A 20,374-nucleotide genomic window follows, 5' to 3' on the forward strand; every position below is an offset into this window, starting at 1 on the left:
CTAGCAAAATTGCCTACAAACCACTATCGCTCTGCCTCAGCCTGTCCTATGTCTGCATGACAAGGATTACAGTTCCAGCCTGTCTTAATAATTATTTAATTATGTATGTGATTCTATATGTAATTATGTATGTGACTATACTCAAAGCACCAAGCTAAATTTTGAGTTTATATCCACCACTGATAGTTGTAATTTGATGAATGTCTTTATTTTGTGTCTTATTTTTTAACTGTAAACTGCCCAGAGTGACCTTGTAGCCAGATGTGTGTTTCAGAAGTCGAACGAATGAACGAGCAAGCAAAGCAAAGCGAAGCAAAGCAAGCTCTCTTGTTGTTTCCAAAGCTTTAATTTTACAAAGAAGAGCCTTCATCTAATTGAACCCGCTCCTTCCTGAAACTCTGGGAAAACCTTCCACGAAAGCAGAGGAAGGTAACCGTTGGGGTTAGGGGACTGGACTGCACCTTGTGAGATCCAGGTTCAAGTTTCCACAAACCCAAGGAATTCCTGGAAATTCTGAGACCAGCCCCTATTTTTTTAAGTTCGACTGACCTCATAGGCTTAGCTGGGAAGGAACAACTGGGCAGAGGGCAGCTATAGAAGCCGCCCTGGTCTCCTCGGAGGACAGGTGGGATAAAAATGCAGCTAGACAATGTATCAAATCTGAACCATCAAAGCTGGCCTTACCTCCAAACTTCATATCTCCTTGGTCTTCCTGTGCATTTTTCCACTGGACCCAATTCTTCCAGGCATTCACACCGTACATATACTTGAGACTCATCCCGGAAACCGAACAGCCTGGGTAGGAGCTCTGCACAAGCATCCGGGGTTCCACCGGGACGATGGATTTCTTCCTCCCCTGAAGGAAAGCCAGAATGTGGGCAAAGGACAAGCCATGGCTCAGACACAAACACACAGAGAGAGATGGGTGTGGACCTAAATTTCTGACAGCATCTTCCAGACTATCTCTATCTGGGATCAGAAACTGGGTGCTGCAGCAGGGCCAAAGCCTGGCCCCCCAGTTTTGGCCCCAGCCCTGAGAGCAACGGAGTCTTCAACCAAAAGTAAAGGCGTTAAAGAAAGATTGCCCACGGATGGGAGGCTTTGCGGTCATCTGTATGAGAGTCATCTATCCCCTGAAACCTACGCACATTAGCCCCATACCCATTTGTGGTTGGGCGGGCAACCATAGGGAGTCTGCACCTGGGAGGGCCAAGACCGTCCATCTGATTCTCCTCCCCGGTGTTTGGCTTCCAATCGGGCAAAGCTCGTTCCCAGAAGCCTTTGGAGGGTGGAAGGATTTGCCACTTAAACCTTTCCTTCGCTCTTCAGGGGATGCCCGAACAGCGTGCTCTAGACAACAGCTTTGAGACCATCCCTTGGCTATGATGGTCAACATCACAGGGCTAGCGCTGGGGAGAGAACGCTGTCAAACCTTCCTCAGGGCATGAGGAGGCCCCTGGGAGGCCTTAGGGTGGGTCTCTCTCTCTCTCTCAGAGCCTCCTCTCTTTTATTCTGAGAATGTAATGAGTGCTGATGTGTTAAGAGTCATGGCACCTTTCTATAGAGGTAATCAATCAATAAGGGGCACAAACCCCACCCCCCAACCCCACGGTGCTCCTTACCCTTCTTTTCGGCTGCGGGAAGCCATCCCTGTGCCTCCGCCTTGCTCGTGCACGTGAGTGAGGTCCCAGCCCTTTGCTGATGGGGTCGAAAGAGTCTGGTTGTCAAGAGCAAAAAGGCAGAGATTTAGTACTGGGAAAGTAGCAGGCGTCTCACAGAAGTGGGCCTATGGGGCAGGATACAGATCCTTGAACAGGGTGTGAAATTAACACCAGTGGACTGTGTCTCCACCCGCCCCCCCAATATTTCCGCCAAACTCCACCCAGAAGCCAGAAGAAGGGGGGGGGGGGAATGCGGCTCAGGAAAAGCAGCACATCCCACCACTGGAGAGGCTCTCTTCCAAAACAGGCCAACCTGAAGGGAAGTCCGCTTCCAGGTCCTGCTCCAGGTCTCCTTTGGAGAATGGCCGCGGCTCCGGCTCCGGTTCGGGCACCGTGCTGGAGCGTAAGGCATAGTGGTTGAGCTCATCCTCCCAGCTGTGTGGGGTGGACACCGCTTCCGACTCCAGGTCACCGCTGTACGTGCTGCCTTGGTCTGCGAAGGGAGAGGGGAGACGGACACGGGGAGGAGGAGGAGGAGGCTGCTCAGCCAAGACAAGACACGGGCTGCTCATCCATTCCCACCTGTTTTAAGGAATGAGCTGCTCGGTGGCTTGCTATGAGCTGGAAGGTGGCTTGGAGGTCCCCCAGTCGAGCCGCCTAGCATCAGAGCATCTCTGAACACACACACACACACACACTCACGCCTGATTTAATACATGAAGATGGCAAGGCCTGGTTCAGATCCTGATACAGAATTTAACCTGTGATTCTGTGTCCTGCCTTTTGGAACCTAGAAAGCAAGTCTAAAAATCAAGGCTTGACTGTGTTATCAAATTCAAGTAACCGCATACGTGGGGAAGGGAAGTCCTTTCTTTGTGTCTCCCATCGATTCGATGGGAGACACTAAGAAACACCAGGGATTTCCAAGGAGGGCAAGAAAAGGATTCAGCCTCTTGTCAGTACTGGGGGAGCTACACCAAGGACCTGACTTGGTGTGTTCTCAAGGCAATGCTACAGAGAATAAAACAATTAAAAGCTTTGTAATGGTTCGAAATGATTTCAAACTATTCAAAACTTTGTGAAACCCCGGCCAGAATCACACTGGCCTTCACGTAAGGTTTGCATTCTTTAGGATGGTGAATGGCAGCGAAGGGTCGAGGCACATCTTGGTGGTGCAAATCAAGCACATGGGACAGGCTTCCGCTTGCAACTTGCCCTGGCACCTCATCAGATTAGCTGCAATAAGTTACTGACACCTTTACAAGAAGGGCAACAGGATTCTGGCCTATTTAAAACAATTTGAAACCACGTATGCTGTTACCAGAATTTGATAACACAGTCAAGCTTTGATTTTTAGACTTGATTTCTAGGTTCCAAAAGCCAGGATACAGAATCACAGTTTAATTCTGTATCAGGATCTGGGACTATCCTTGGCTCTAATTGGGCCTCAAAGAGATAGGAATTCCACCGCCAGGGAATTCCCAGCAGAGAATAAATCTCCTTGTGTCTCCGGAGAGCATACTGTGTCACCAGTGGGAGACAGAGAAGATTCTCCTCGGTGCCTCTCAGTGCTCAGACAGGCATGTCTTTTTAAAGACTATTTATCTGGCTGAACTTATGGTCTAAGGGAAGTTATGTACTCACCTTTTTCAAACACCTTAGGATCCAGGAATAGCTCGTGCTCAGAGGTCTGGGAGCCTGAAACAAGTGGAGAAGAAAAACAGGTGCTAATCCATAATATTTGTTCCTTGGTCACCTGTGCATTTGCATCTATAGATCTGCACCTCCACACAGCCATTGGTCTGATGCAGGGGTCTCCAAACGTTTGACATGACAGCTAGATCGGATACAGTAATTTCAACATGAGGGCTGAACGAGCAGGAACGTGTGCACAAGTGTCCACATACATGCCCGCCTGCACACATGCCTGTCCCCTGAATGCACAAACAGATGCACAGATTCTCCCCCCCCCCCCCCGTGTACAGGCTGAAAGGAACGGGCTGGATAAAACAGCAAGGTGGTCCGGATGTGGCCCGTAGTTTGGAGACTCCTGCTCTGGTGGAACAGCTCTTTAGGATAAATGAGAGGACTGCCTTTGCCGGTTGGTAGGCTAACAGGATGTGTTTCACAATTCACACACAGGGGAGATACGGGGACTCCAAATGAGCCAGAAATAAATTTCGACGTTGCCACCCTCCCTGCACTCCAAATCCCAACTCTGTCGACAACTCTGGAAAAAGAAAAGGGGCTGCACCTCCTTGAGAGTGTTCCTTCTCCTTTTCGTCTTCTGTAATCATTTCTGCCATCTGCAGAAGATCCGTCTCGAAGGCCGCTGCAGGGTCTTTCTCTTTGACGTCCGGGAGGGGTTCGGCTGCCTTGCTGCTGTTTTCCGGGGCAGGGGGGACAAACATGGGAACTGGGACCTAGACAGGAGGTTTGATTTGGGCAGACAGGGAGAAATCAGAAGAAATCACCTGCAGACAGGAAAGGTGCCTTCCTTTCCATTTCCCATGCAAATGGGAAAACCAAAGGAAAAGCTCTCTTTTGTGATGTACAGTGGTGCCTTGCATAGCGATCGCTCCGTTTAACGAAGAAATCGCTTTGCGACGATGTTTTTGCGATCGCAAAAGTGATCGCTTTGCGATGTTCCCTATGGGGAAAATTCGCTTTGCGATGATCGCAGGGACGCGATCATCGCAAAGCCCCCATTTTCGGCGAGCTGATCGGCAGTTCCAAAATGGCTGCCGGGTAAACAAAATGGCCGCCCAATGTGTTGCCTCGCTTTAGAGGCACCGAAAATGGCCGCCCCTATGGAGGATTTTCGTTTAAGGTTAGTTTTGAAGCCCATAGGAACACATTAATGGCGTTTCTATGGGCTTTTTAATATCACTTAGCGATGAAATCGCTTAGCAGCGATTTTTGCTGCATGGATTAACATCGCTAAGCGAGGCACCACTTTATCTCCAATTCAAGGAAAGACCTGGTCACCAACGCAGCTTGATCAAAAGCCTGAGACGCCCACCATGGACCACTCCCAACGCCTCATGCTCCTAAAGCAGCCAGGTCGGGGGGGGGGGCAATGTGCAATCCCCAAAAGGTACTTTTTCTCCTTCCCCGCTCCAGGGTCCCCAGTGCCAAAGAAGACAAGGTGCGAAATGTATCGTCACTCACAGGTACTGGCATCCCCAGCGGAACTGGTGTGTACTGGGTGAAGAGATGAAGCGGGACTGGCACAAAGATTGGTACAGGAACAGGCACCATGATGATTTTGGGTGGAATGTCCTCTTCTTCTTCTGTCGTGTTAAAAATTGGAAAGAAAGAAAAAGGGTCATTCTTGGAGAACAGCCGTTCAACTGCCTCTGCTTAAGAGCGGTTATCTCTCCTCCGCTAGCCTCAACGGCTGCTCCTAACAACACTTCCAAATTCGTCAGGGATGGCCTCCGCATTTTGTTCCTGGAGACTCGTCTGCATGTGTGTTCCCGGCAAGATTATATCAGATTATTCCCAGACTGTTTCTGGAAACTCAATCCCCAGGACAAGAGACAGTTTCTCTCCTGCTGGAAAAGCAGCCAGGGGTTTGTTTGAACCGTCCTTCATTTCATACACCCCTGGAAAAGTCCATAAAAATGGGAAGACAAGGAGAATGGAGACTACTTGGGATGTGGCTTAGCTGAGTTACATATGTGCACTGTTATCTCCTTCACTGGGATAGGCACTTATCTACTTACTTTTACGCTACACAAGAGAAGCAAACACGCCAGGGATACAGAGGACATTCTATCAGCCAAAGACAAGACATTCTCCTACTAGGGAAAAATACTCCCCAAGTGGATTACTGTAGGCACATTATGCGATACCAGCTAAAATGAATGTTCTCGGGGTGTACGCCTGCTTTCTTGACTTCTGCTCTCTGCCTTGGAAGCATTATATGCATCGCAAGGCAGCACTAAAGCCAACGAGAAGGAGAAACTCTGTCAATTCGCAGGAGCTGTTGTTCTGCAGTCTGTAAATAAAGCTGTAAGAGATCTACGCAGACATTGAGAAATGACTGCCCCTGAAGGCGGCCACGGAATAAATCTCCTGAAAGGCCGTTGGCAACTTTTAGGTGCATAAAAGCCATTTTTTTTGCACTGCGCCCGAGACTTTGTCTCTTCCAGCAGAGATGTTCACTTTGATCCGGCTTTTGCGCCAGTCTATGTCGCACTGAAAGCCATGCTTAGCGCGCTTTTCTTATTCCAAAGGGAGCAGGAGGCTACCCAAAGGCTTCAAGACACTGAAGGGCTCCTGTTCTTGAGTCGGACCATTTTTTTACAGGATGGGGGTGGGGAAGGCACGTTAGAAAACTATCCTGCAGATCTTGTGGTGTTTTTTTATTTAAAAAAAAACACACAAATGAGATCTTTCCACCCAACTCCACCCCCTGTTTTCTCTCCATCATGCTGCTCTAACCTAAGGAAAACCACCTGGCTCCTGCTTTTAACTCTGGAGACATCAAGCAGCTCCTAATAAAACCACGGGAACGGTTCCTAGGTGGTTGCTAACGGCAATGGGTGTGTGTGTGTGTCTCACGGGTCCTGAAGCAGCCTGGCGTTCTTTTCCCGGCATACCTGTTTGGCATTCTTTGTGCTGTGTGTGAGGCTTGCAAGAGGTGGCTTTGGTCTGCGTGATGGGCTTGCACAGCAGGGCTTTGTTCTTGAGAAGCCGGGGAGGCTGAGAAGGGGGCAGCTTCAAAGCGTCCGTTTGAGTGCTTGCCTGGTTTGTGGTCAGGGAAGGAGACTCACAGTTATTTGCTGCATTTCATGAAAAAGAACAAAAAGGGGCATCTACGAAGAGCTTGGGGGGGGGGACATCTTTTCTGAACGACTGCTTTCGAAAGCCAGGAAGGCCACGAGGGCTGGAAGATTTTGGAAGCCATGGTCCAAAGGGGCAACTTCCCACTTTTTATTTCTGCACATCGGAGGTTAAGGCTCAACGCCATGTCCCACTGAGTCCCACTGCTACCTCACCCATCACCCCAACATCTGCATCTTTCCCGAGAGAAAGGAATATTCAGAGGGCTGGTGGTTTTGCCCCTTCCTTGGTCTTGACCAACATCTACACTTAATTCCTCCTCTCTTGTCCACTGGCGTTTGTTCAGAGGCACAAGAGAATGAAGAAAGATGGGCCCCAGTAAAAGCAAACACAAAAGGAACACAAACGATTTGGAAGCTGTCTCGAATGCCCATCTGTTTTTAACATGATGGAATCAGGACTTGACATTTGAAAACGAAGGTACTACGGCAGAAAATGGGGCATATTTGCTAGGCTGGCGGTTTGATGAGGGACTTTTTCTTTTATATGTCTACTATTTTAATGCTGTTTGTAATTTTGCATTAATTTCTTGGAAGCCATCCAGAGTAGAGGCTTATCCACTAGGTGGGAGGGTGAATACATTTAAATAAAGAAAAAAGAAAAAAATTACATAAAAATGAAAGGTAACTTTATACATTGCACCAAGATGCTCAAATTACTGATTGACTGACTTCCATTTCTACACCAACCCCACTGGTGTTGTCACTGATATTATATTTGAGCAAAATGTACGGAAGGACAGAATTCCAGCAGAACTGACTAGTTGACTTTTGCTGTTTAGTAGATGGGACGCAGATCTGGCAGGACAACTTACATCTCCAATTATTTTTGCTGTCACAGTAGGAACTGCACCTGTTGAGAGTAAAAAAAAAAAGGCAGGAGATTTCTTTCTTCATAATATTATGAATATACAGTCAATGAATTACAAAGAACCTCCAAAGCACCGTCCTTAGGCTGGTGTAGTTGCTGTCGCTTTCTACAGCCACAAGAGGCAACATCATCTTCCAGGAACTAACGGCATAAAAGACGGAGGAGTTTAACCAATGCGCACATGGCGGCGAGGGTATGGCTGGCAGACTTACCTTGCAAGACATTGTTGGAATTGGCTGTGGGTTGAGCAGCGGGCGCGCTAGCGAGAGAGACAACGTTGGCAATGACTGGGGTGGATTCCTTCCTGAGTGACGGAGGCGGCCCTGCCGAAGAGGTTGGCGGCATGGGGAGATTTGCTGGGCAGAGGAAACAGAAGGAGATGAAGGGGTCACGGGTGCGAAAAACACTACAGGTCAGCCAGCACTCATGCTGGCCTACAAAGCATCCAGGAGCTGTTCCACAAAAAATATGGGTACAAAATAGACCCTTGGTAGCCTCGCCTGAGATACACTGCCTTTTGAGTGCTGTGTCTGACTGGAAAAACCAATGCCAATGTTTAAACAAAACAAAAAAATCATTTAGCTTTAAAATCTATTATGTTTAATTATACAGAATAGAAAGGCCCTATGAACATACGCCTCCTCCATGTCTCCTTCCATTGTATAGTCAGTTGTACAGGGTGAGCCCCCGTTTAAAATTAATAAGAGTTAATTTTCAGTAAATATGCGTAGAGAGGTTCTCTACACTTGTTCTTCCCTTTTGACTTGCCGAGTTAAACTGAAGAGAACAGCTGTGGTTTCCCTCCAGTAAAGCTACACTACTTTCTGTTTTTTTTTCCAAAACCTACATCTCAGAATTTTGTCTGCTGACCCATCTACTTATCTGTTTTTTCTTTCTCTTTCTCAGTTGGAATTTGTTAGGAGCCTTGGCTTAGAACTGTTGTTTTTCATTTGACGTATATATTCTAAAGAGTTCATGTATTATTTGATAGCCAGATTTAGGTTGGATATCAGGAAGAAACGTCTTAAATCTTACAGCAGGACAACAATGGAACCCATGGCCTAACAGGGGGAGGCGGTGAGTGCTCCAATGTTGGAGGCCTTCAAGAGAAAATTGGACCACCCTCTGTCAGATCCGTTTTGATTTGGATCCCTGCCTTAAGCTGGGGGGGTTGGACTGCATGGCCTTACAGGTCCCTTCCAACTCTATTATTCTGTGATTCTATACATCAGCACTCAGAAATGCTAGCTTTTAGGGCCACGACTCTCAAAATCTCCCAGCCCAGTCAGCTTCGAATAGAAATGAACTCACGACTCGCTCTGCCTCGATGTCTCCTCGTTGCAGAACGACGATGCTTCATATGTTTACTCAGGTGTAACACACAGACCCTATACTCAGTGTTTCGGAATTTGCTCTGCCGTTGATACTGCCGTTGCCAAAACATCTGCCCTAATAAGAATGCCATGGCAGGCGATCTTTTACCTGCATTGTTTTGAGGGGGTGGTGGCGGCGGTGGCGGTGGAGGGGGCGGAGGTGGGGGTGGCGGGTCCGAAGCGCACTGCTGGTTGCAGAACATCAAGATGCAAAGCAAATTGCAAAAATGCTTGATTTCTCCTCGCCATTTCAGGGACTCGCTGAGTTTACCCTGCCTTTTGCACCCGTCGCACTTGGACATCTACGAGGAAGAAAGAGAAAGTGTGGCGAGATTAAAACAAAACAAAGAGAAGGATCCAAAGCACCACAGGTATCTGCCAAGCCAGGCTATCTGTGGACTTATGGGTTGTGTACCATCATCTTGTCAAAAGGAACAAAAGATACGCCTGCCCCGTGGGCACACAACGCCCTACTTTGGTCTGATACCAAACCAATCCTCTGGTGTTAAATATTACTGTAACAACTATGGACCACTTTTTAAAATTACATAAATACATGAATTTTTTAAAAAATGAAAGGCTCACCAAAACACATGCATCCAAAATTCATACACACTGAAAACAGAAGTACAGCAAGAACCCCATACTGTATATTTTTTGGAGGGGCTCACAATTCAATGGACTAAGCGTTTTGCATTGTACGTAATTGAACAAAATGGCTGCTTGACACAGTTTTCCTGCGACACCAGGGAGCCTGTTTCACATTTTCTTTAGTTTCTTTAACAACATTTTAAAAAATAAATTAAAAAAAATCCCTGTTAAGATTAAATCAAACACTGGGACTAAATAGTGAACATGGAAGCTACAGATCATTCTCTTGCTTCTAACAAAAGGCCTGTGCAAGTTCTTCTAGGAAGATTCTTCCCCCAATGCCAGCGAGACAGTTTGCAAGACCGAAAGTCAATATTCAAAGAGTAAATAAGACGTACACTCCATGCAGATGAAGCTTGAGAATCTCTTCTTTATTATAAGGCCACTAGGTCAAGGCTTGGAAGAGCAACCTTTTTGGACTGCCAAGCCAAGCCAAGCCGGCCTCCTGTGTTCCTCCGTTGCTTTCCAGAGGGCGGATAACAACAGCCGAGAAACAGACAGGGATCCCGAATCGACTTACGTGATAAAACAGAACGGTGAACTTGGACATGCAGTCTTCTGAGCAGAATTCCTCCACCTTGCCCCCAAAGTGGTTCTGCACCAGCTTGGGAGAGGTCTGCAAACAGTAGCTGCACATCTTACAGTGGTTCCCCCAACGTTTGGCTAAGTCGTGCTTATACAGCAGCTTGCAACCTAGGATGATAACGGAGAAGAACCAAAAAAAGTTCACCGCTCACTTAGCATCTCCACCTCTCGAAAGTAAGGGGCGGGGGCTGCTGGGGCAAATTCTTCTGCAAAAAAGAAGCCTGCCTAATCCCGACAACGGTGTCTGGCGTCAGATGGAAACCTGTGCACCCCGAGACGTGCCCCATGGAGAGAGATGGGGAACCCCTGCTCATCCAGATGCTGCTGGACTAGGAGTCCCATCTTTAACCCACAGAAGCTACGTTAGCTAGGACTGACCTAAAAGGGTAGCTCAACAATGTCGTAGACTCATCGTTTTCAGCTTCAAATATTTATTAATTTTTAAAAAATGTATTCCACCTTTTTCCTCAAAAAGAACCCAAGGCGGCCTACATCATTAAAAAAACAGTATTTAAAAGCTGAAAACTGTACGCATGCAAATATTAAAAAAGAATTAAACAAGTATTACATTAAAAAGGTTAGGAAAACCAACCCAAAAACACATTTAAAACAACAGAGCACAACCATCCATTTAAAAACCCATCTCAGACCACCAGGTTTTAAAAGAAAGCCTGCCTGAAGTGGAAGGTCTTTGCCTTCTTGCAGAAGGGCAGCAAAGAGGGAGCCAGCCTGGGTTTCAATATTGTCTTTCAATTAAGTCAGCTGCCCTGGGTCCTTTTTAAGGAGAAAGGCAAGGATACATATATACAAGGACCACGGAGGTCTAACGTTAGGTTCTGGAAGTTCCTATGTTGTGCAGTCCTGCCCTAAAGAGCATTTTTCAAAGAGAGAGCCCACCGCAGGAAGGGTAGCTCAGGGACTTAGGCATCTTTGGGGCCAGAAATTGGGGAGCCTGGTCCCCACAGGGCCTCTTTACGACCCAACTCTGCCGTTCCAAGGTTATTGCGATGGGCAACAGGAGGCCTGCACAGTGTATGTGAATTCAGAGGAACTTTTGATGCTGAACGAGGAGCTCACAAATCCAAACCACAGAAACTTTTGTGAACTCCAAGACTCCGAAATGTAGTTTCAAGATCATCGAAGCTGCCACGGACCGAGGCTATTGAGGGTCACCTAAGTGGATCTTTCCTGAGAGCCGCAGAGTGGCAAGCAGGAGGTAAAGGATCTTTGACCAAGTACAACTTCATTACATTTTGGAATTTTAATTTCTTCTTTGTCTTCTTCTTCTGGTAAAGGGGTCATTTGAAAAAAAAAGGAAGCTACCAAGAGGCAATTTTCTCTTGAAGACTAGCCTCTTAAAATGCTGGCTCTATTTATATCCTGAAAGAAATGATTCTGCTCCAGCTAAAATCTACCCACAAATTTGTGATACCCCTTCAAGAGCAGTGTGCCACTCACTTCCGGAACTGCTCTAAATTTTCGGCAGAGACTCATTCATGCAACAATGCAGGCCCACAAAGCACCTCAGGACTAAGCTTGCCCCAAACACAGGATCTATCCCTCCTATCTCTTACCTTCACTACAAAACGATTTGTCAATTCCCGAGAAACGCACAGTTTCTTTGATAATCTTCTCAATTTTGCAGTATTCGCACATCGACATGACACAGTTTATCTTCTTATACTCGTCACAGCAGGACTTGCCGCAAAACTGGAACATTTTGCCCTGTAACGAAGCAAGAATGGGTGATTAGGGAGAAAGGAGGCCGACCCACCCTTCCTCCTCAAAGGGGCTACAAATGCACCCACTTCCATAAAACATTAAATGCAGGACCCTGCCGATGTCAAGGTGAGAGCTCTTAAGAGAGTGAAGTCTCCAAACACTACCACAAACAGCGCAGTAGCAGGTGCAAGAGTGCAAAAGTCTGGAAAATCTCAGCCTTCATATAAAACACATGCACACACACCGTTTTCCAGCTTGTAAGGCTGCAAAGACACCTTCTAAATCAGTGATTTCCAACCTTGGGTCCCCAGATCTTCTTCGACTAAATCTCCCAGAGGCCTTCACCACTAAGCTGTGCTGGCATTTCTGCGACTTGTCATCCAAGAACATCTCTGGTGACCCAAGGTTGGAAACCACTGCTCTAAAGCAAGGGTGCAGCCTTCCAGAAGTCACTGGGCTCCGACGGCCACAGCTTTGTCCAGTCCAGCCCATGGTGCGCTGGGTGTTGCCAATTCACCGAACCCCTGGCATTTGGCCCTCTCGTGACCCAATCCTGGACTGCTGAAATCCCAGAAACCAATGGATGGAAGCAGCAACTGGGAAGTGGAAGGGGCCAAAATAATTTTTTTTAAAAATCACAGAACAGATCATGGCAACTATTGTACGGCAGAAAGGTTTTCAACACTGATATATCCTGAACTGAATCAAGGGGACATCTTGTAGACTTACTTCTGCAGCCCATCGAACCCTAAGTTCAACTTCTCCCACTTCCCTTCCCTAGTCTGCATCACTGTTCCAGATTCAGCAAAAGGAGAGTCAACTGTGCAAACTCATGGGATCAACTCAACTTTGTTCTGGTTTAACTCACCATATGCTGGAATATTCTCTAATAAAAGTTAATCTGTACCTTTAACAGGAACCCCTTGCATTATTCAAAAGCAACAGGACTCTGGCTGGTGGACTGAGGCACTCATGCCTCCAATGCGAGAGGGGGTGGTGGTGGTTGGGTGGGTGCGAACAACCGGCCGGTGCCAATTACCCTGTAATCCAGCAGTTCGGGCTTGGTTGCAAACAGGCGGTTACAGTGTTGACACCTGAGTTTGACGACCGTGCGGGCAAAGGTGACTTGCTGGGACTGAGCCGCCAGCCTCTGGAGACCGGCCGCGGCCGAGCTGCTGACCGAGCTGGGGGAAACGGTTGAGGTAGAATTGCCCGCGGCCGAAACGGTTGCCCCTGAGGGGATGCTGACGATCACCTGGCCCTGCGACAAGGGCACCACGGAGGAGTTCATTCCGGTGGGTTTGTTGAACAAGTTCTGTAAAGCGCCGGGAGAGGAGAAAACGGACATCAGCTGTTGCGGAGGATAAACCTAACCCCGTCTGACTGGGGCTGCAGTCGTGACTCTGAGACTCAGCAATGGCTAAGAGGCTTCAGTCGGCATCTTTCCCCCACAGCCCAGAAGAGAGTCAATGCTTAAGCACCCGCACGGCTGCTAGCCTGCACAGCTATGGGTCATCGGCAGTATTAGAGCCAGTGGGCTTTTGCATAACCCTCGTTGGCTAACATGCAACAGAGTGCAGTTATGCTCCAGTCCTGCTGGGAAGTTTCCTAGAAAATTGTTCAGTTGGATAGCTCTTTTCTCTGACTCACCTTTGGCCTGTCTCACGGCTCTAAGTAAGTTACTTTGGATACTCTGAGCAGAAAACAAGAGTGTGCAAACGGACTGTAGCATTGCAGTCTGTGCACAGACGAACCGCACAGTGCAGCAAGGTTTCTCTGCAAGTATATTTTTCCAGGGCGGGAATCTGTGCATGCCTTTTATCAGGAGGAAAAATCTGCATCCAAACTGATCTTCACCAGAAAAAGGTTCGGATCGGAGGAACGGGACCGGCCCACCTGACCACTAAGCAGTCCAGGGACCGGAAAGGAAGACAGACCTGAAAAGCAACCACACAGCTGTAGCTGCAAAAGTTGCGTATGCTCCCATCGGACATGGCGAGGTGATACTGAGGAACGGCTGAGGTCTTACAGCTGTTACACTGGACCTGGACACCTGGCGGAAAAATAAAAGACAAGAGTCAAAGCATAAGAGAAAGGAAGGTAAGGGGTTTTCACGCTTTTGTTTTGTTTTGTTCTCAGGGCTCAGAGATAGAGGGGAACGCAGACACTTACCGGACGAGGTGACCATCTTCACTCTGTGCGCCGACAAGCAGTTCACCGAGCAAAAGAGCTCCGTTTTCCCTACGTTATTTGTGCTTTCAATCATCTCCGCCGAAGACCTCAGGGATTTACACAGGGCGCAAGGAGTGATTTTCGCCGACTTCTACAGAAGGAGGGAGAATTCAGTGTCCCTTCCTGCCCACCAGCAGCAGAAACAGGACCTTCCACCTGCCAACGAGTCATCTGGACAAGTTTTTGTTTCCAAAAAGTCACCCATAAAAATAAAAATAAAATAAAGAGTGCACGTTGAAACGTACCAGGCGAGTCAGAAGAACACGGCACAAACTCTACGTTAGGTCAGAGGGACCAGAATGAGAGGACCGTTGGAAGACCCAGAGAGTCACTGGGCAGCCGCAAAGGGGGAAATTTCCAGCTGCACGAAGAGCAGCTGGAACTTGAGTTTACCGTTCTTTCTTTACCTTCCACTCCCTCCCTTTGGGTTGTTTTCTATGCAGCCAAGGCTCATGTAAAATGCCGACTGGGATAAAAGCAGCCAGGTGAGAGCAACCTTATGGAAACTTTTTTTCTTCCTTAAATTACGAATTGAACTGTTTTTTCTTTTCCAGCAGGCCTTTTCTCATTCACAGCAGACAAGCTGCTGTCTTCTGTTGTTGTTTTGACTTCTCTACCTCTCCACAATGCCAGAGTACTCCCTGGGTGGTTTATAGCATAATGATGAAAACAGAACTTCGCAGGGTACTCATTTGACCGACCTCAGAGGGATGGAAGGCTGAGTCAACCTTGTGCCAGCTACCTGGCCTGTTGGGATCGAACTCAGGTTGTGAGCAGAGGCTTGATGGCAATACTGCAGTTTCACCGCTGTGCCACTGGGGCTCTCATCCTCATCCTCATCCTCATCCTCATCCTCATCCTCATCCTCATTATTATTATTATTATTATTATTATTATTATTATTATTATTATTATTATTATTATTATTATTATTATTATTATTATTATTATTATTATTATTATTATTATTATTATTATTATTATTATTATTTTATTTGTTTCCTCCCATTTCCTTCCAGTTTTTATATTATTTGCTTTATTACTGTAAGCCATCTCGGGTCCCCTGGAGGAGAAAGGTGGGGTACTAATATTTTAAATAACTAAAATAAATGATCGCAATGCATCCGGTCCGCGAGCAGAAAGTATATGACAATCTGAAAGAATAACTTTCCTGAGCTCTTGATAGGATGCCTTTCCAGGGACAGGATTCATCCCCTCTCGTTCGTCCACAGCTCATTTCCCGCAAACCATCGCTTACCCTATCCCAACATTTTGCAGCTCTTTTAGCAAGTGGGAGTATACAGTTCTGGATTCTGGGCAGTTCCTCCACCCAAATGCAGCTTTAATTAAGGCAGCATCTTCTGTTCTTAAAAGAGGTAAAGCTTGAGGGTTTTCCTCCCTTTTCTCACAAACAGTCCAATATGATAACACACTTTTCAAAAGGATGCATTAGACACACACAGACACAGACACACAGACACACACAACAAACCAAAGGCCATCCAAACCTGCTTGTACGCTGTGACACACGTCGAGCTGCAGAACTTTTTGGACTGCCCTTCTATTTGAAGCATGTGGCACTGGCCCGAGGCGCTGTAACAGTAACCCCCACAGTTTTCACAGCAGTTCATGGTCAGGTTGTTAGCGGAACGAAACTTGGAGAAGCAGGCGTCACTGCACAGCTTGTGTACAACATTCTGGTAATTCACTTCGTGCCGGATCTGAGCGGGGAAAAGAGAGAGAGAGAGCGTGCCAAGGTGGCTGCACGGAACGAGGGCGGTTCTTCTCCTCCTCGAGGAGTCGCGTGCACCGGTACACCTCACTCACAATGGCCACGTCTGTCCATGGCTCCAAGGCAGTGGCTCCCAGCCTTGGGCCCCCCAGATGGACTACAACTCCCACAAATCCTGGCCAGCCCAGCTGGTGGGGAAGGCTTCTGGGAGTTGCAGCCCAAGGACACCTGGGTTACCCAAGGTTGGGAGCCACTGATCTAGAGGAAGCCAAAGGCCTGTCAGGATCAGTTGTTACCTCGGCTTGTTTCTCGTGTATTAACCATGCCCCCTAACAAGGAAACCCGACCATCTGGCCCTCAAACTCAACAGGAAACCCATCACCCAAAGCCAAATCTGAACAGCCCAAATGGAAATCCAGAATCAGCAGACGGGACTCTGGTGTGGGTGTAGTACCGAGCCACAGCCTTAAAGCCTACCCCAGCCCCACCGTCGGAGCGAGGCAGGAAGGGCGAGTTCACTCACCACCGCGTTCTTCTGGCACATGCTGCACTTGGTGGAGATACTGTTGGTGTGGATGGTGACGACCGGCTTCCTTTTCAGTTCGTACACGGAAAGACACGACTGGCTGCAGAAATCCTTGCTGGAGTTTGTGTTGTCAAACTGAGCCGTAATCACATCCTTTGGATTCAGTATCTCCCTAAAGGGTTTCCAAAAGAGAGACGGTTCGTAGCGCGAACGAAATTTAAATAATACCATTCACTAAACTATTGGGTTCTCTGCAGCTTTCGCGGCCACCTTGTGCCCAGCGAGATCTACTGCACAGACAGGGCAAACGGTGCTATGAGGGTGACCTAACCACAAGCGCTTGGAAACTGAGTAAAATCTGACCTGAGCCCCTCCTCAACCAAAAACGGGGGGTAAGCGGGAAGAGCTTAGATGGGTTCCAGGGGTAACACAAGCTTTATGCCAGTTGTTCCCGGGTTGGGGAATCCAGCGCCGCACGCTCAAAATGCCATCCCAACTAACAGCTCCCAGCTGTCCTAACATCCATGACTTTTATCTACTTTCCAAGTTGGCGGCTATCATTGCATCTTCTAGCATTTCTGCATCATTCTAAAATGATCTCCAGGCCATCAACTTACTTTTTTTCCCCACTGCCACTAATCACTAGAGCTATTTGGATCAGGCTGCAATCCTGGACGGATTCTGGTTTTCATTTATTCAAATGACTTCAAACCGCTTAGCCTTACTTTGAGCAGCTGGAACAGGTTTTCTTGGTAGTAGCTGGTGGTCGGGTAGCTGGTACAGTGTATCCCGTGAGGCACAGTGTGGAGCAGAAGAGCTGAGTGGAGCCTTTCCTCTGATACGCCGTTTGCCCCTTTTGCAAAATCTTCTTGCATCCGGAACAGAAAACCCGAATAGCCACGTTCGGGACTGAAGGGAGCAGTTTGTTCACACCAGAGGGTGGGGGGTTAGGTGGCACATTCGAAGTCAGCTGTGGAGCTTACCAAAAAGAGAGGAGACAGACACTGTAATTAGGGGGCCATCCCTGGAGATTCTCTTCCAGGGATTGCCTAAGCAGAGGAGAGTGGAGGCCAGCAAAAGAGAGGAAGGTGGTCTCATTTTGTCTTTCAAAGGGCGCTTCTTCCCCAGACATGTTAGCCTGCTATCATCGTTAAGTATCTTTAAAAAATTTCTCTGCTTTTAACTCTGCTGCAATGGAACATGGGATTGATTACACTTTGTTTTGACTTCTGATTTTTTCCCCCTTGCTTTTGTGAACCACCCTGGAAGTCCTGCTAGAAATGATATATATTTGATTTTAAATTTATCAACCCCCATCATGCAAGAAGCAAGTGAAGGGAAAATAGGGCCCCTGCAGAACTGAAGTGGTTGCTTCCCTTGACCCCACTAACTGCAAATACTGTTCTTTACCAAGAGGACTGCCGCTGACTGAAAACACAGCGCTGATCTTCAGCTCTCCTTCCTGAGTTTTAGGCTGCTGGCCATATTCCTGAAAGGGAAAAAAAAGGACAGGTGAAATTCCAGCTACAGCAACCTGGGGTAACAAATCTTTCTCAGATTGTCTGCCTTACGCAGTAACGTGGGCTTTTCAAAATACTTTGGACTGGAAAATTGTTCAGTGCCCTCAGCAGAATGTGGATCCCATCTCACGTGTTCATCTGTTTTCTACTTGCTGAACAAAACATGCAAATGCCTCCCAAAACCTACCAATATTTGAATACTTTATGTGTGTGGTTTAAATAAGTCAGACTCCTATTAATTAAGTCTAACTCCTTAGGGTCGATGTAGAAATTGATTGTTTTCCATAGGCAGTGAAACACTTGGACATTTTCTGACCCCTATCAGTGCCTACCTGCAGGGTGACAGGGAAGCAGAGACTCCTGCCTCTGTTCCTGGAGTTCGAAACCATTACAGAATCCTTGCCTCATGCGCTGTCCTGCCGTTACCATATATATGGTGTGTGTGTGTGTGGACAGAGTTGGTGGACCTACTCTGTTCACTGCAGATTACATCCAGCCATTACATGCGGGACCCGGAGTGTAGCCGCAACCAAAAGGGCCAATCACAAACAGGCAACCTTATTTTTACTGATCTATTTTATACTGCTTTCCCACTGCTCATCAATAAATCTCAAAGTAACCTACAATGAAGAATGCAACGAAACCCGTGGCAAAAAGGAGGACTACTGTATAATGAAACACCGCCTATGGAAAACAGTTCATTCAAAACGAGGGCAACTTGCTGGCACTATGAACAAATACAGAATATTATTGCACAGGTATACAAGTAGGTCTCTAGCCGGCAGCCAAAATAATGCTGGGGGTGTCCCGCACTGCAGTGACCTCTTCCCCATGAGATTTTCAACCAGCAGTCAATGTTGCGATTGCAAGACAGAGATACGCAATAAGGCCAAGTGGCTCAGGTCCCATCGTACCTCAGTATTATCTGGTTCGTCCTTAATTTTGTTCAGCAGCCCCGGCTGAGGTGCCATTGCTTTATCATAGTCATTGTCCAAGGGCTCCTCCTTAATTCTAATATTTGCCGCGTAGGAATTTCCGAGCTCTTGACTGACCGATTCCTTATTAGGAAACAGGTAGTTAGACTCCTAATACATCAGAAAGACAAAGCGTTCTGTTAATCTACAAGACGGGGTGGCCCTTTCCCCAGTTAGTGTAGAACCTGACTCTATATACCCTTCAAATGTTTTCTCGAATATTCAGAGCGACACCTATACCCTGTTGCACAGAAAACGAGACGTTGACAATCCCTTAGCTTCTCCCGCTCGGTCATTCCCAGCTGCCCTTTAAAGAACCTACTATGAAACAATCAAATCTCTCTCTTGTGAAGTTAACAAAGAATGAGAAGACTCACTAATGTGAGCGGGAGCTATTTTCCCAGGGAGCATGGGAAGCGGGGGGGGGGGGGGTGAAGGGACCCTTTTGGACTACAAACCCACAACTCTCCACCCACCCAGCATTCTGGGGAACTGGACTCCCAGAAGCAGCTTCTCCTCTTAAGCTGTGCTGATTTTAGACAATGGTGGACGGACCTCTGCTCAAGCCCTGTGCTTTGGAACAATACAGGACTGAGCCTGGACGGAAGGTCTTTCTGTTGGACAGAACGGTTGGACAGCTCATTGGTTTAGGTCCTTGGTCGCTGTGTCACCATGACAGGGCTTGCACTCTATAATCCAGTGGTTGCCAACCTTGGGCCTCCAGATGTTCTTGGACTACAACTCCCAGAAGCCTTCACCACCTCTGCTGGCCAGGATTTCTGAGAGTTGAAGTCCAAGAACATCTGGAGGCCCAGGGTTGGGGACCACTGCTATAATCCAAAGGGTGCCTTCCAGCTCTAAGGGGTTGATTATGATGATGAGTGGAGTCAAGCAGTTTATTAACAAAGTCATAACATCTGGATTTATTGACTATAGTCCTCTAGTTTTATTTTAAATCAGTAAACGTGAAGTCCACCCCTTCTCATCTCAGCAATCCTTCGTTCTGTAAGTTTCTGTCTGTTTCCCTCTCCCAGATTGACTTCAATCTTCCAAGTCTTCTCTTCCCTTCGCTTTCCTTTCCTGCCCTCAAGGCAGTCAGCCTGTCTCCCAACCCTTCAGACACAGGAGCATCTTCTCTACCATCATCCCACTTCAGCAATTCCTAAGTGTGTCTACCTTGCCATCTGCTGCTCGTAGCTCAGAACAGCTCAACCGCTACAGCTCATCTCGCCGGCTCACTCTTTTCATATTCTGACAGCAGGGCCAAACACGACCAGAAGATTCATCAGTGGCCCAACAGCTTCTCTAGAATAATCTATCCCTCGCGCTCCGTACACCGTATACCGAGGCACCCCAAGAGTCACATGGCCCACAGCTTACCCTGAAGTTAATTTCTGTTGCTTGTGGTCCTAACTGCGTCCGTAATGTTTCTTCTACTTGATTAGTAACTGGGGAAAACATAAGATTCAATTAGCCATGTTGTGGACAGAGATTTAGCAACATTTCTCAAGTGGCTACTTATCTGAAAGCAAGCCCAACCAATCAAATGAAGCACCCTTCACTCATTTCGGTTGAGCTCATGGGGGCTTCCTTTGAATGCCTATTGAAATGGAGGCAGTTACGCCGCAGTTTGTTCTCCTGTTTTTAAAAGTTCATGGAACCAAGCATTTTCTAAAG

At 47.4% G+C, this 20,374-nt stretch overlaps 1 protein-coding gene across 8 annotated transcripts in view; it reads right to left on the reverse strand.

Annotated features, from left to right (window-relative positions):
- The window catches only part of LOC110087305 (zinc finger MYM-type protein 4), a 49,882-nt gene that overhangs the window by 8,657 nt on the left and 20,851 nt on the right, over nucleotides 1-20,374 (reverse strand). For 4 of the 8 annotated variants that reach the window (XM_072980190.2, XM_072980191.2, XM_072980187.2 and 1 more), the window contains exons 5-25: nucleotides 20,078-20,145; nucleotides 18,638-18,808; nucleotides 17,614-17,692; nucleotides 16,929-17,181; nucleotides 16,201-16,375; nucleotides 15,454-15,666; nucleotides 13,886-14,036; nucleotides 13,651-13,766; nucleotides 12,753-13,028; nucleotides 11,566-11,716; nucleotides 9,927-10,099; nucleotides 8,865-9,057; nucleotides 7,595-7,738; nucleotides 7,327-7,364; nucleotides 6,269-6,413; nucleotides 4,833-4,954; nucleotides 3,916-4,084; nucleotides 3,306-3,359; nucleotides 1,975-2,154; nucleotides 1,623-1,717; nucleotides 685-856 (exon numbers count right to left, since the gene is read on the reverse strand). In XM_072980190.2, the coding sequence (XP_072836291.2) occupies nucleotides 685-856; nucleotides 1,623-1,717; nucleotides 1,975-2,154; nucleotides 3,306-3,359; nucleotides 3,916-4,084; nucleotides 4,833-4,954; nucleotides 6,269-6,413; nucleotides 7,327-7,364; nucleotides 7,595-7,738; nucleotides 8,865-9,057; nucleotides 9,927-10,099; nucleotides 11,566-11,716; nucleotides 12,753-13,028; nucleotides 13,651-13,766; nucleotides 13,886-14,036; nucleotides 15,454-15,666; nucleotides 16,201-16,375; nucleotides 16,929-17,181; nucleotides 17,614-17,692; nucleotides 18,638-18,808; nucleotides 20,078-20,145 (3,138 nt within the window). The remainder of the gene's footprint in view (nucleotides 1-684; nucleotides 857-1,622; nucleotides 1,718-1,974; nucleotides 2,155-3,305; nucleotides 3,360-3,915; nucleotides 4,085-4,832; nucleotides 4,955-6,268; nucleotides 6,414-7,326; nucleotides 7,365-7,594; nucleotides 7,739-8,864; nucleotides 9,058-9,926; nucleotides 10,100-11,565; nucleotides 11,717-12,752; nucleotides 13,029-13,650; nucleotides 13,767-13,885; nucleotides 14,037-15,453; nucleotides 15,667-16,200; nucleotides 16,376-16,928; nucleotides 17,182-17,613; nucleotides 17,693-18,637; nucleotides 18,809-20,077; nucleotides 20,146-20,374) is intronic. The other 4 variants (XM_072980192.2, XM_078380067.1, XM_072980193.2 and 1 more) reach the window with 3 other exon arrangements.

Source organism: Pogona vitticeps, chromosome 9 (genome assembly GCF_051106095.1).
Source record: "Pogona vitticeps strain Pit_001003342236 chromosome 9, PviZW2.1, whole genome shotgun sequence".
NCBI lineage: Eukaryota > Metazoa > Chordata > Lepidosauria > Squamata > Agamidae > Pogona > Pogona vitticeps.